This window comes from Carettochelys insculpta, chromosome 11 (assembly GCF_033958435.1).
Source record: "Carettochelys insculpta isolate YL-2023 chromosome 11, ASM3395843v1, whole genome shotgun sequence".
Classification (NCBI taxonomy): Eukaryota; Metazoa; Chordata; order Testudines; family Carettochelyidae; genus Carettochelys; species Carettochelys insculpta.
The window spans coordinates 23,147,933-23,163,940 of NC_134147.1; the positions used below are offsets into that span (position 1 = coordinate 23,147,933).

Genomic DNA, 16,008 nt, shown 5'->3' on the forward strand with positions numbered 1-16,008 from the left:
AATATAGTGTTGAGGTAAGTACCTGAAGTGATAATAAAAAGAAGCTGAGTTATACCAAATGAAACCTTGAATTTAAATTCTGCAGAGCAGTAATTAAAATTTAGCCTGTATCAGGTCATTCACTTGAAGTTAAAATTGTGTGGGGATAACACTGATTTGAGTTTGCCTTGCTTTATGTACTTTGTAAATATGACCTACCTAAAGCTAACATTCCTACCACTGAGTCCAGGTCCCAATTAAAAACACAGTTTGAAAGCCTTTAGGAGACCTATGGGGCCTCTTTTACAGAAGCCTTTACCCACTCTTATTCTAAGGACAAATTAAAAAAAATATTCCTGGTCCCCTGTCCGTCCTCCAATCTGCCGCTATGTTTTCATTAATACATCATTAGGGTAATGACATTGTGTTGATGTTGCTCTCTAAATAGCACACAAGCCATGAGGAGAACCAGGGCTATAAGCCTTTGTGTTCTTTGTCACAGGGAAATATTTTGAAAATATATTCTAAAAATGTAGAATTTACTCATATTGTTCAATTCTGTTCTATGAACTCTTGATTTTGGGCATTTGTGTGGAAAGTAAATATGTAAGATACCTTAATCATTCCTCTCAACTGCAAGTTGTTTCACTTACAATTTCTTTGATCATTCACAATCACATAGGCCCAAATGTTTATCTGTTTAGATGTGCTTGAGATTTAAATACATTACTTAATAAAATCAGTGACATGCTTTAAAAACAAGACTTGAAATTCTGCCTTTATTGTTTTGTAGACTATTAACTGCTACCTCATAGATAACAATGGATTTATTTTAGTGTCTGAAGACTACAGACAGGTAAGTGGCAGGCTTTTCTTAACCCGCCCCATATCATGTGTTTAGAAAAAGTTTAGTTTGTTTGATTTTGTTTGGTAAACATAGTGTCGGAGTTGAAGCATTAAGATAAGGATTCAAATTTAAGGAATGAGTAGCATGAGATTAAAAATATAACTTGACTCCCAGAGGACATCAAAAAATACTAGGTTCACAGTGTGGTGGGTCTGCTTTCAACTTATGAAGTTTAAATTATAAATCTCTGTCTGTTCCCCTGGAACAATTTTTACCTGAGGAAGATGATTCCACATGGAGATTTTCCCTTGTTTAGGAGGGTCCTACTTTCACACTTGTAATTGTGAAATTCTCTACTATAAATCTGTTGGTTTTAGCGTTTCTGATTTCTGAACCAGAGTACTATCGTTAAAGGTACAAGAGTTAAACCATGCGTTCAGCACCACAATAAAGAGGACTGGGGTAAAATCAGTATTATTCCAGAGGTTACGCTATTAGATTGTTGTGACCATGGACAGCTGATTGGAAAATGTAACACTAATGGCCTAACTCTGCAGCCCTTCAGGAGACACCCCACGTCAACTTTTTGGGGGAGTTTCGCAGCACGTACCACATGGAGCAAAAATGTTCAATATAGGCTACTCTGTGGAGTGGTGATCTGAGCTGAGCTAAGTTTGATATGGTTAGATAGATTAGCTGGGATGTAGAACCTTAAACTCTTTCAGAGATATCTTCCCTCAGTCTGACCCTTCTCCCTCCTCCGTCCCCTAAAAAAAATCATATTTTGGCTGACCATACTGGTCAGTTACATATCTGCTATTCAAGAGTGGGCATCAATGAAACTGACAGTAATCATGTTAATTCAGTCAGCAGCCACTAGTGTAGCAGCCTCTTTATGGTGACTGCCTTAGAGCTGGAGACCTCAAGGCATCCACATACCTGTGCTAGGAGACTCACCAACCTGTGAAAAGCCAGCTGTCCTAGCAGTCTGGATCCCCTGTGGTTCCAGTTCTGAGGCAGCCATTCAGGAGGACTGACAAGGAGCCAGCCAGATTAGATAGCAGGAAATTAGCCAGGTGTCCATGGAATATTAGCCTGGCTGACCTGGCTGTGTTATATTGAATCCATCTAAATCAGCATGTTTCTGTGAATTTTATCATTTGTGATGAATTAGAGTTTTCCCTTGGAAAAATGTTTGGAAACCTTCCATCCAGCTCTGCCTGAAAACTTACTCTGATTGCCTCCCAAGCAGGCACTCTCACAGCAGTATCAAGGGCACAGAAGTAGTAACTGGGTTTGGCTATTCAGCACAAAGAAGGCAAGGTGGATGTTCAGTGCTGGGAATGGGTGTAATGAACAAGACAGTTAGGGTCCATAGTCCTGTCACTCTACCAGATACTAAAAAGGCTAGAATGGTACTGAGGTGAGGCACAGTCAGTATGTGGGATCCAGGGCTGTGGGCAGTTTTGCAGTGTCCTCAGAAGAACCGCTTTCAGGATGCAAAGATGGGTATTTCTGCCACAGATGACTGAGTACTGCTCAACTTGTTCATTCTCAGCGTAGTGAAGCTGTAGATATCCTCTGTTAAGTGACACCAGAGAGATTCACCTACAGCAGGATCTAGGAGCAATGAAACATTGGCAGAGCAGGAGGAAGACCCAGTAGATCCTGAGCTGGAAGTTTCTGCATGTGAACTGAAAAACTAAGCAAATGATGCTATGGGGTGAACAGAGCCCACAAAAACAAAGAGCGCTTGCTGCGCAGGAGTAGGGCTTTGCTGCAACAATTGAGGGGACCAACTAGAGCTTCTTGGTGCACTCTGGCACCTTCTGCTACCAGCAGACCTTCCTGACTGTAGGCCTACTTGATGTAAATTAAGCTGTTCATCTGTTTTTAAAAATCCATAAACTAATTTCTGAGGATAAAGTAAATGTTTAAAAATGTACATAAAGTATTTTGAGTGAGAGCTGTACTTCAAGGACCTGAATGCAACTGCCACATGACTTGATAAATAAGATTTGTTACTATGTAATATTTACCAGCCTTGCCTGGTCTGGGCTTTTTTTGGTGCTTTCTGATTTCCTGTCTTACACTTAGGATAATTCTTCTTCATCTAGCAGCTAGTGTTATTGAAACTGGTGCATAAAATAAAAATGTTCTTCTTGCCCCTGTCAGGGTTACATGCCGACACATTTCGAAAAATGTCCCAGGTTTCCCTTCAGTGAAAAACGCAATGCATGCTCTTTAGACAGAGGAATGCCTCTTGGCTAGATCTGTAACTTTTCTGTCTGCAAACTCCCAGATGTGTAGTTGAGGTCAAGTAAGTTACTTGTAATGAAAACTAGGGTTTAGTTATTCGTGACCTTTCCCCACCTCTTCCCAGGTCTGGGATTTTCTCCTTAAACAATGCAAAGATCATGCCCAAGCCTTCTGTGAACTGAGACCCTGAAACAAAAATGCCATCCACACACTGGAAAGAACACTGTCCTGTACATGCATGGATCTTTATTGTTCCATTTGACTAGCTGTTGGGCCTAGGCCTAATGGATAAAGGAATCTCTTCCAGATTATATATCAAATTCATAATAGGAATGTTTGTTTTTCATCAGAGATTTGTCTTCATTATTCCACATCTTTTTCATTTACAGAACAAAGGCAAAATGGATCATTCATCAGGATGAGTGGTTTTAAGCAGGAAATGACTCTGAATGGGGTGAAAATTTATAGGATTTGTGAAATGTAATGTTCCAGCTCCATAAACAGGACATGCAGGAATTATAAACAATGCTTTTTATGGCCATTTAGGAAATCCTTTCAAAACCAGTTTATATCTTTATGGAGTAGCATTTTAATCACAGGGGTTTGTGATCAGATTAGTTGCGTTTTCTTTACAGGCTTGAGATTTGGGTGGGTTTTATTTCTGACATTAAATGTTATATAATGTACCTCAGTCTATTATATAAACTCTCCCATCTACTCAGGGGTTTACTCTGTAATCCCCATAACTTGTCATGACTGTTAAGTCTTTTTCAATTTTTACGTAGCAGTAGCCCTAAAAATCTATCTATGTAACTGTCAGAGCCACTCTTGTCAGATCCCAGGATATGACAGTTGAAATTGTATCCACTCTTGTTTTGCATGTATCTCCACTTCTGGTCATTTATGTTTTTCCCCTTCAGACTGGGAACTTTTTTGGTGAGATCGAGGGGGCTGTGATGAACAAGTTACTAACAATGGGTTCCTTTAAAAGGTAAGAATTTTACAACCCTCTCTCCCTTAAAAAAAAAAGTTTGTATAAATAAAGTAAAATGAAACTAAGGTCAAATAAAACAAGCCCAAAGTTGACTGAGTGGCTGGATTCTGCTTGTGTTCTTGTTCCAGGTGATCTTAGTGTAATTTCATGGCACTTGCATGGACTGTTACAAGTCTCCTGCTAACACAGTGTAACTTATTGGCATATGATACTGATGACTGAGTCCAATCCTGTTCCCACTGACTTCAGTGGGAGAAGAATTAAGCACTATGTATTACACTGCAGCTAAAGATTTCAAAAGGAAGTCACACAAGAAATAGCAAAAAAATTTAACCGGTAGAAATCTGGAGATTCTGCTCTTTACAAAAGACAAACTAGAGAAGACAAAAGAGAAATAGTTACATCTCACTGATTTATTTTCACTCACATTTACCATCTCAGCCTTGCAAAATTGTCATGAAAAGAACAAGGCCAGGCCTGGGTCAAAATAAATTACTCCAGGGAAGTGGGCAAGTAGAATTTTTCAAGGACATGTTAATCTCGTGTCATCCCTGAGTTGGTCCTAGATTCTGCCTGGTGTTCACACAGTTCTAAGTAGCTTCCCTCCATCCCTTCTCCCTTGTATGCCCCTTATAAGAAACGGGAAGAACTGTAGTCCTTTCATATAGGACTCCCTAACTCGTACCCTGTGGGAAGCTATTCTGTAAATGAAGCAGAATGGGATGAGTTCATAGATGGAAACAGTTCAGTGTTCTCAATCTCTACCAGCTGGTGAAGCTGGCCAGCAGCATAGAGGGAGGGAAAGAAGTATGCTGCATCCCTTAAAAGGGTGTGGGATTTTGTGATTCCCTTGTGCACAAGGAAGCTCATAGAATACTGGAACTAGAAGGGACCTTGAGAGGTCATCAAGTCCAGGACCCTGACCTTACAGCAGTACTAAGCACCATTTATATCATCCCTGTTAGATATTTATCTAACCTGTTCTTAAATAGCTCCAGTGATGGATATTCTACAATCACCCAAGGCAATTTATTCCAGTGCTTACCCACCCTGACAGTTAGCAAGTTTTTCCTAATATCCAACCCAAATCTCCCTTGCTGCAATTTAAGCCCATTGCTTCTTGTCATATCATCAGAGGCTAAGGAGAATAATTTTTCCCTCTTCCTTGTAACCCCCTTTTAGGTACTTGGAAGCTGCTATCATGTCCCCTCTTAACCTTCTCTTTACCAAACTAAGTAAAAGCAGTTTCTTTAATCTTCTCTCAGAGGTCATGTTTTCTAGACCTTTAATCATCTTAGTTGCTCTTCTCTGGACCTTCTCCAGTTTCTCCACATCTGTCCTAAAATGTGGTGCCCAGAACTGGACACAGTACTCCAAAGCTGAGTAGGGTGGAAGCATGAATTCTTGTGTCTTGCTCACAACACTCCTGGTGATGCATCCTCGAATCTTGTCTGCTTTTTGTTTTCTTGACTCATATTCAGCTTGTGGTCCACTATGATCCTTATATCCCTTTCTATAGTACTCCTGCCTAGGAAGCCACTTCCTATTTCGTAGGTGTGAAACTGATTGTTCCTTCCTAAGTGCAGTTCTTTGCATTTGTCCTTACTGAACTTCATCCTGTTTTCCTCAGACCATTTTCCCAGTTTGTTCAGATCATTGTAAATGCTGACATAATCCAAATCACTTGCAACTCCTCTCATCTTGGTATCATCTGCAAACTTGATAAGCATACTCTCTATGTCATTATCTGAATCATTGATAAAGATATTGAACAGAACTGGCCCCAAAACTGACCACCTGTAAAACCCCACTTCTTATTCCCCTTCCAGCATGTGTTTCTACTGGTGGTATACGTGCACATATGTATTGGCACACATAATAAAGTTTACTCCACTCCTGGGTGGAAAAAATTAGAGGGAACGCTGGGTGGTGGCCGTTTGAGTACTTATCCAGAATTCTGGGCATGTGGCAATCCATGCTGCTGTGGTGTCATTGCTATTTTTCTCAAGCTAGCTTGTTTTAACGCTAGCTGAGGTGTGTCAATAGTTGCTTCAGGCCAACCTCCTGATCAAAGTTTTTAGAGGAAGTATGGTTCCCATGATCCTGTTGGGTTGTGCAGCGATGCCTCATACACTATGAAGGGCTATCTCAAAATGACACAATCTAGCACTCAGAGAATAGTCTCAAATTCTAGTTTTCTGAGGATGGCAACTTTTATTCTGCTTGCAAAGGAAGGGTTATTTGTTTACTGTGACTATTTTTAACAGTTGCTATGAAATGCACTAATTCCTGTTTACAAAATGGGTTCTGGGAGGGAAAAGTAAGAAGAGTAATCCACCTTGTTTAATCCATGCTAAAAATTGATGCTAAACACAAAGAATAATGCTTCACCTCCAGTCCTTTGCTTTTCTCCTCCAAGCAGAATATTGGCATTGCAAACAGCTGATCAAACAAAAATTCAGTGATGCAGAGCTCCATGATTAACATAGATGAAGTGAAGGCTCCTTCTAGAGGGCAGTGATAGCCAACTTGGAATGGCTAATTGGTTTGTGTTTAGCTATGAGGCAGCTAGAAAGAATGAAGCCAACATCAAATGCACTAAAAGAGTAGCTGAGCCTCATGTTGAAAGCAAATTTTAAATACAGTGAGCGGATGATTTGAACAGGATAAGCTGGCCGATGCCAATGAATTTTTAAAAAGGGCTGCGCTCAAATGGAGATAATTGCACTCAGCGAGCCACCTGTTCTTCCTGTGGGACAGCAGATATCGCAGAGCAGCAGAAAGTAAATTCACTTTTCCCTGCAGCATACATGGTTTTAAGAAAGAATCCTCCCACCAGTATGGAATGAGAACCTTTCCTGGGTTTGTAACAAACATTAATCAGACATGTGATCCTTGTTAAAGGTTGTTTTCATTTTGCTTTACCTTAATGTATTTCTTCATTTTTATTTTAAATTGAGGGTGTTGGGGGAAGCATGTAAGAGCTTGGAAGGGAATTCTTCATTCTGGGCATTGATGCTAGTGTGAGTGCATCAGAGCACTTACCTTAAATATTATGTGTATATTTCCTATTATTATGGTTATTGTAAAGATCAGATTGGAGAGAAGGTTCTAATCTGTCACTATATTCTTTGGAATTTTTTCCTCTGATGATTTCCAGAGCCATCCTCTTTTCCAGTTTGCAGCCTATATGTTGCCACTTTCCAGCAGATGTGTGTGCTATAAAAACTGTCATCTGAGCGTGTGCGCTCCTCATTGGCTTACCTGGCAGAGTGCAGTTTTCCATGATGCGTGGACGTGCACCATAAAACACAAAAGGCATTTATTGACAACCACTGGGAAATGGGAGTTCTAATGTTCCTCTTGAAGTTCTGTCCTGAATGTCAGTACAAAGAGATTCCACCACATTACTGATTCATGTTAATTATCACACTAAAGGCCCAATCTGGTAAAGGCAAGAGACGACCTCTTGTGGCATCTTTAGTACTCTCAGCTTCCACTGACATCTGTTGCATCAGAGAGCACACAGTACTTCTCATGATCAGGCTGGAAGCATTGGGCAAAAGGTGCTTATTTCCCAAAGTCCACATTGTTTTCATCATGTGACTGGGTATTCAGAACATCCATCTATATGTTGGTTGGTTGTATTTTAATGTGAAACTTCAAGTGAAACTAAATGTTGTTTTTTTTCTTAAACTGCAGCGTGCTCTTTTGATCTTCTTAGTTGTGAATATTATGTTCATGAAAATATGTAGCCTGTTTCTTACAGAAATTCCTCCATGGTCACATGGCATGTTGACTAGAAAGTCCTTCCTTATCAAATTGTTGACTATTGTACATCCTGTATAACGCACACAATTCAGTAAATAAAATGCTATTTAAATGCATTATCGGTTAAATAAAGATATGCATACTGAAGGAACTGAATTGATGTAAACCGTAAAGTTGCAGCTTTTATAGGTACTGAAATGATTTTATCATGAAAAACTTCTCAATTAAAAAGATTGGCGACAAGACCCAATAAGTTAGTTCTTTTGCAGGAGACACCCCTCAGTTTATATGGGAATCGTATGAAATATAATTTGTTTGTTGAAGGAAAAATGTACAGTCTGAAAGTCTAAAAAAGAATAACAGTCTACAAAAATGAGATCTGAGAATAAATAAGTTTATAAAAGGGATAAACTGAATTTAAATGTCAGAGAAAACAGAAGGCATAGTCTCCCAAAAATCTCCCAGGATTTCTTCAGTAGGATCTAGAAGTGAGCAAGTTTTAAAGGCATATATGCCAGGAGTATCCTCTCCTCTTGACAGTTCTGGCCCCCACAGAAGGACCTCTACTTCGATATTTAATCATGTTGTCAGAATATAAAACCAAATTGGTGGACACCTGGATTCCAGCTTTCCCAGGCTCACTCTAACAATTTCTTATGGCTCTGAGAGCTCCTCTTGCTGCTTACCTTCCCCTGCTGCTTCTTTTATCTTTCTTTATGTGCTTCCCAGTGAATAATGTATGCTCCCTGTGCTCTTAAAGTATGTCACATTCCAAGCCCCTTACCATTCTTGTTCTCTTTCCCTCTCGCTATCTTTTGATCAGCTTATGAATTAAATGTAGTGAAAGTTTCCCAAACCTTAGAAACGTTTTGCCTCCTGGTTATACTACTAAATGTACAATAAAATTATGACAGCTCTGCAAAGCTACACACAAAATATCAAAACATTTTTGAGCCACATACTTGAAAAAGAATTAGTAGTTGATCACAAGTGGGTCGCCTCATTCCCATTCAGACATAAGTCTTCTGAAGAGGCATGTTCAACACGGGACATTTTGTAACATGGAAGGTCCTTGACAGTGACATTAACTTTTAATTAAATGTGCTGGGAACCTTTTAGAGAACGTGTTACAAGGTTATATTTGGAAGTATTGTTCTCTTTAATTTAGTCTTTAGCTTTCCAATGGATGTACTGATTGATTGATTTGGTGGTATTCAAAACCATTTAAAAAGTAATGGCCTCTTTTAATCAGCATTTTTCTATGAAGCTAAGTGCACGCTTTGGAGGAGACTGGTGCTGTAGGTGATTGGGCAGTCAGTGGGGTTTAGTGCAGCTTTTTTCACCTGTACAAATACAAACATTATTTTCTCGGACCAGAGGAAAAATAGTCCTTTTTTTTCCTGATGTATTTAATTGGTGCAGTCCCCAAGGCCTACTTCTGCTCCTACTGGAGAAGTCAATAAAAATCTCCCATTGAATTTGAGCAGGGTCAAACCCAACATGTACCCCTAAAGTATATCTTAAAATATGACAAAATTAATGCAGTCCAGTGCACAGTGGGGGAAAGGGGCAAGGGTTTTTGTTATTGTTTCATTAGGAAAAATGACTGGCAGAATAGGCTTCATTCCTAATTGGCGCACACGCTCTAGGAATTAAAGACAGACTAATTTCCACATCTTACCTAATGATGTTGCCAGAATCAGGCACCCTCTTCTAACTGTTTTATATTTATTGATCTGTGCTCTTGTCACTTTTTCATGATTCTGGGGTATGATCTCCGCCTTTCCGCCTTGATTCACTGGCTCAAAACTGAATATGAGCATGGTTTATACTTCAGGTCTGACTGAATTTTACTACCACTTTCATACAGTTTATAAAGATATACGGGAATATCTTTACCCAACTGTAAGGCTCCAACCATCTGGGCCATGTAAAAGAGTCCTTGTTCTACGTGCTAGAAATGAATGTTGAGTTGTAGCCTTTATAAATGTTATGCTTTGCAGCATCTTGGCAATTAGAAGCAGTTAAAAGCTAGTTCACTTCTTCTCCTAAGGCACAGCTGAAGACATGTGCTGACAAGTTATTTTTGTCAAAGGCATAATTTATTTTTATTTTTAAATGAATTTGGGAGTGATGAAAGGTGTGGGATTGACAGGCCTGGAGACTATAATAATCTGTTTGTCCTTAAATTGTCCTGCCAGTGACCTGTAGGGCCAACTGTAGGCATGAGCTGGGCTGGCCCAAATGTTTTAGCAGTCTAGGTGAAGTATGACTTTGTCTTGCACACCCACATACAGTGTAGAGAAAAATGACAAATTTAGAATGAAACTTTTCCTTTATTTCCTTGGCATTTGAAATGAACAATGTAAAAATAAAACTTAAATGTTTTCATTGATTTTTCCCACTTTCTCTACTTTTAATCCTACCATAATTTTATTGTGTAGGATAAACTACCCAGCTGATCATTTAACTGTTTAAACTGTTTTGAGTAGTGCACAGTGTTTTAACTATTTTATGTAGTACACAGTGTTTCTGGTCAGCACTATAAATAGATGCATTTCAAGTTGCAACTGTCTTCCTTCCAAAGGAACTGGTTTTTGTGAAGCTATGAAAATCTTTATTCCTCGATACTGAAGAAAGTCTCTCTTTGAGTTGTAACCATTTTTCACTGGGCCATTGATTTGATCAAACATTTAGAACTTTGCTTTTTGTGCTTTTGCAAATTGGGCAATAAATTGCTTTCATCTTGGTCATTATAAAATTGAAGATATTTGAGGAAGGAACCTTTTTGCTTTTCTTGTTCTTTTACCTACTCAGCTTTCCTTTTGTGATACTGACCTCCACATGGTTTCTTTTTATTTGCCATGGTGTTAATTTTCTTAAAAATATTAAGCAACTGTTTCAACTAAAATATTGAAATAGAGAACAATGGTAGTAAGTAGAACATGATTTATATTTAACTAAAAATAAACAAATCAAAATGTTTGGTAAGAATGATTAAAGGTGGAGTAAATAATCCATGGAGAGAGAAAAATTATGAATTATGAATTTGCAATGCCATGGGACAAATAGAGCATGTAGCTCTCTACCTAATGAAACCTTTCCTGGAGACTTACTGACCATACAATGACATCATAGTAACGTAAATCTGGTAAATTTTAACTTATTTTATCATTTCAACATTCACTTAAAAACTGTTTAAAAAATAAACTGATGACCAGAATTTCTGATACTATTGAACATTATTGCAATTAGAATGGAAAGGAATGTATATGTTATGTGGTATTTGTTAACGTTAGCAGTCAGGTGTTTGAAAGTCAGGGCTTCACTATTACTTTAAGAGTAGTAGTCTCCAGTAAATACACAACCTTAATTTTACTAGTACTTGTGATTCTCCTTTTAAAATCTTGTTTAAAAACTCTTACCAAATTTTTCAATTCCAACACAATACAAATTCTTCATTCTTCATTGTGATCTTTGGGATCACTCCTTGTAACATGGCAGAATAGTTGTTGTGGGTCACTGACTGGCCTTTAATAAATGTCGCGCAACACTGATTCAACTGTATGACTGGTCAACACTGGGCTACTGAGAATGACTGAACTGTCAGACTCTGCCCTGAGGGAGCAAGCCCAAGTGGTGCTCTTTTGAACCTATGATGTGACACATTTTAACAGTATTTACATATACAGCTGTACCCCACAATGTGAAATAAATAATGTAACTCAATTTCTGACATGGCGATGATGCACTGTTTACAAGTATGATATTTGATACCTTTGCTTACAAGAGATAATATTAATTTATGTTTTTGAATAGAGGGAAAATCACTTCCATCTAATTTGATGTCCCATAAAGCCAGTAACCTGGTCAACTGCCTAGTTTACTTATATAGTCAGACTGGCCGTGCATCAGAGGCTCGTTCACTTGCCATGCTCTTTAAATCTTGGCTCTTCTGTTGAGAATTCCAGCTAGGTTTGCCAACTGTATTTGAGGAAGTGGGCATTTGCCCATTAGAAGGTGACTGAGACCCACCAATTGATTTCACATAGGTGACTGATTAGCCCTCATGGTATCTATTCAGTCACTGCCTCTCTGGGTGGGATTTCAACTCCCAAGCTTGACGTTAATACCTAACGTACACCTGTGTCATTCAGTCTACTACTTGTAATAATTTCAGAGCATTTATTTACAGTATGCAGTGCATGTTTCATCACACAGCTGAAAAATAATTTGTTGTAAAACACCATAGAATTGTGCACTGACCCTTTGGACTCTTAGTATGTAATACATGCATTCCATGTGGGATCATGATTAGGTGATATTAAAAGGAGCATGGGGGGTGGGTGAATCTAGCATTTGCTCATAATCCACATATGTTAAGCTAAAAACAACTCTCAGTCAGAATTTTTTTGGTTTGTTGAATTTGTGAGGAATATTGATAGAAAGCTATTCTGATAATTTCCATGCTTCCTTTCGTTGCATTTATTCCTGATAGAATCAGGATTTGCATAAGTTACAAGACAGAACCCTGTTAAACTTGTCTTTCATATAAATTATGCATAGGTCAAAAAAACTTAAATTGATGAGAAAATGACTATCTTTTATTTAGTTGAAGATCTTTGCAGTGTAGTTGTAAAATAGACTGTTTGACATTGATAAGCAGAAATAAAACACATGCTGAAGATCTAGCTGAAAGTAAGTATAACCTGTACTGTAGGATGTGATAGGGTGTATAAACTCTGCATGCATTCTGAGGGAGTTAAAGGACAGATCAGGGCCCAGAAAAAAACCCGAGCCACCCTGCAGATCATGCTCCAAATAGAGGGGGAGCTTAAAGGGAAGCCATACCACTCAGAAATGGGCTGACAATGCAGGGGAAAAGACATGCTTCAGCAGAAAGAGGGATGTCTCGGAAGCTCTACTAGGAAGAAGGAAGCCTACCTGGTAGACCTACACACAGACTAAAGGTGCAATCAATACCTTTACTTCAGTATCTTCTGCTACATATGGCAAAGCCTAGAATTTAGAAGGCAGGGAGTGGATCAGAGAGGGCAAACATAAGGCACTTTTGTGTGTCTGGCACTTGGTAATCCTCCCAGGGCCCTGGATGAAGGTCTGTAGAAGTGAGAGCTGAGGTTCCTCTCCCAACCAGCCTCTGCACTAAGGAGGAACTGACTCCCTAACCACTGAGTAATGCTTCCATCAAGTGTCAGCCTTGACAACTCGGTAGAGAATGACAGCATTCATGCTGAGTCTGCTGTAAGACATTGATTAGAAGAAGAGCCAGAAGGGAAGAAGAAAGTGGAAGGAGAAAAGAAAAATGGACCTTAACATATTTTTGAAGCAGTTGATGGACAGCCTACAACAACAGTGGCATCAGAACCAGGTATTCACACAGACGACTGCTCAACAGCAGCTGCGATAACAGCTTATGCAGAAACAGGTGACACAGCATCAAAAAGAGCGACAACACCTGCTTTAAGAGGTGATGACAATTTTACAAACCCAAGGAGCAAGGTCACACATGGAGGCTGGTACTTTGAACTTCACCACAATTACAAGCTTCCCTGTAGGACACTCGGAAACAGGGCCAGAAGATGATTCCAAAGCTTTCTCAGTAAGTTTCAAGAGGGTCATCACAATAGCTTCATAGCCATCTGAATACAGGGCTGTTTTGCTGTCACCCTATCTTATTGAACTCGCTCAAGTTGTACACTGAAACATGGATGCCATAGGAGTCCAAAGTAGGGCCACTTGAGACCAAAGATGCTCACCTCAGTGGACCAGGGATGACAGACTTTTGGGCCTGCTGAGGGGGGACAGCCACTGGAGAATTGCATACCAGGTGTTGTCCTCCTCCCACCCCCCAGCCAATGTATGGCTACCACAACACCCTGGAAGACTGTTTTCATGGGGAAGAAATGGTGAGAGGAGGGACTAGTTCCAACGAAAGACCTGCCACAAGAATCCCACTACACCTGTGCAGACAGGGATGAAAAAAATTCCTCAGCTTGGCTTGCTTTTTGTTCTGGCAGCAGGTCATATTTGCTGTGACTACTCCTTCATGTAGTGCTACTATGAATAAGCAGGGACAGTAGACACTGGGCTAGAGAAGGAGGGTTGGACAAGAGTCTATTCCCCGTGTGGTTCAATGGGGTAGAGGTTGCAGCCCTAATAGAGTTGGGGAGTAGTCAAATGCTGATCTGTGAACAACTAAGAGGACCCCACAAATAACCAGGAGAAGCCATTTGCCTCTAGTATGCATGCAGAAATGGAAGCTTATATCCTACAAGGGAAATACAGCTCACAGTAGGAAGCTTTGTGGGAAAAGTATGGGCAAGCATGGCCCCCACGCAGGCTTACCCAGTGATTTTTTGGGGCATGTCAGTGAATTTTAGGGGAAATCACAAAATCATGGCACAACAAAAACCTAAAGGAGAATAGCTTGGAGGGTAGGCGCCTTCATACCCCCAAACCACAGAAAGTTAACAGGGGTTAGAGATGGGATCCTGTTAATTGTTAAATGTTTAGTTTCCTTGAACCAGATTTTTTACTCAACTTCAAGTACATTTTAAAGTCCAGTACTTGAATTTATATCACGAAACAGACTGTAAAGGGGTTTCACCAAAATGGATTTGTCCCCCAAGCTCATCTGAAATAGAGGTGCATGTTTAGCTGTGGAAAATTGGTTTTCCATTACTTACAGTTTTATGTGTAGTCTGTGTCTGTCACGTATCTGATTTTGAAAGCAACTGTCACTGAAGTCTGCAAAGTAAACTATGGAGACGTGGGCAGTTAAGAGTTGAGTGATGTCATGAAGACTTAGGTGTGTTATTTGTGGCCAGAGTAAACTACAAATGCTAAGAACACATCAGACTTGGGTTGGGCATAACTAGATTGGCTTAAATTTAGATCAGAAGAGAAGCTGGGATTTACCATGTTCTTAAACTATGAGCAGTTGAGAACAGAATACAGGTAGGCACAAACTTTTCAAAGAGCAACACAATGACTTCAGATAGGAAAATAATCTAGAAGTCTTTATTTTTGCAACCTTCTGTCTAAATATGAAGGAGAAGAATTATCTTATAACATCTTAGCATGACATTAGCATTAAAATAATGCTGTAGAATAACCTCTTTTCACAGAAGCATTGCAGAATCTTGGAGCACCACATTGGCTATTCATATTATGGTAGTGTTTGAAAGTAATAGCACTAGAAGTCTTTTACAATTTTGACGTACAGGAAGTCTTAGAGCTGTAACACATTTTCAAGAATAAAAGAGAGCTGGAATTTGAATTTGTGAATGCTGTGGAATCCATTTGTATTGAACTTTAATATCTGTTTATACTGACATTGAATGAAAGTCCTGAATTGTTTCAACATGTCACAGTGTTCAAATTTCAGCCTAGTTATGGACTCTATCCTGTTACCATTCATGTAACCTGCAATTTTTCCTTTGGCTTCCACTGGTGAAGAATTAGACCTTGTAAGGATGTCTGCAGTCATCCTTTTGCTTATGCAATATGCTCATCTCTTTTTGATATCGTTGTTTGTCTTGTCTTTGAAAAGGTGCAGGTTTTCAGTAGCACTGAGGCTGACCCTCTGAAAATTAGCATCACACTTATTTTATTCAGTATGCTATGATTTAATAGTTAAGTAGCACATGCTATAACAACATCAATACATCTTTCACAAAAGCAGAATTTATTCCAGGCATTTATTGGGAAAGCTGTGTCTGTCATGCAGCTTTCTTTAAGAATGGCTAATTTTTTTTTCCACCTGGAGAGATTTTCTCTGTGTTGTAAGCAACTTTCCTATACTTTCCATCTGTAGCTGGAATCTTCTCTCTGGAAACACTTTGATATATTTAGAAAAAACTATAAACACATTGCAATGTCATGCACACATGGGTTTGTAGAGCTGCAGGCCAGCCATAGCAATTATGCTATATATATATTTACCCTGATTTTTAGGCTTTCTGTTATAACTCTTTCCATGTGCCTTAAAGATCAGACTTCTTGCCTTTCACCAAAGTAAAATTGTATTTAACTTCATGTTTCAACAGACATGCTATAAACAACAGCTATGTCTACACAGCGCACTGCTGCTGGCAGGGTCATGCAAATGAGGGCACTCAGCTATGCAAATGAGGCA

At 39.2% G+C, this 16,008-nt stretch overlaps 1 protein-coding gene across 1 annotated transcript in view; it reads left to right on the forward strand.

Moving 5' to 3' along the window:
* CACNA2D3 (calcium voltage-gated channel auxiliary subunit alpha2delta 3) overlaps positions 1-16,008 on the forward strand; it is a 710,484-nt gene that overhangs the window by 648,178 nt on the left and 46,298 nt on the right. Inside the window, exons 30-31 of the mRNA XM_075005060.1 lie at positions 773-835; positions 4,006-4,076. Of these exons, the coding sequence (XP_074861161.1) occupies positions 773-835; positions 4,006-4,076 (134 nt within the window). The remainder of the gene's footprint in view (positions 1-772; positions 836-4,005; positions 4,077-16,008) is intronic.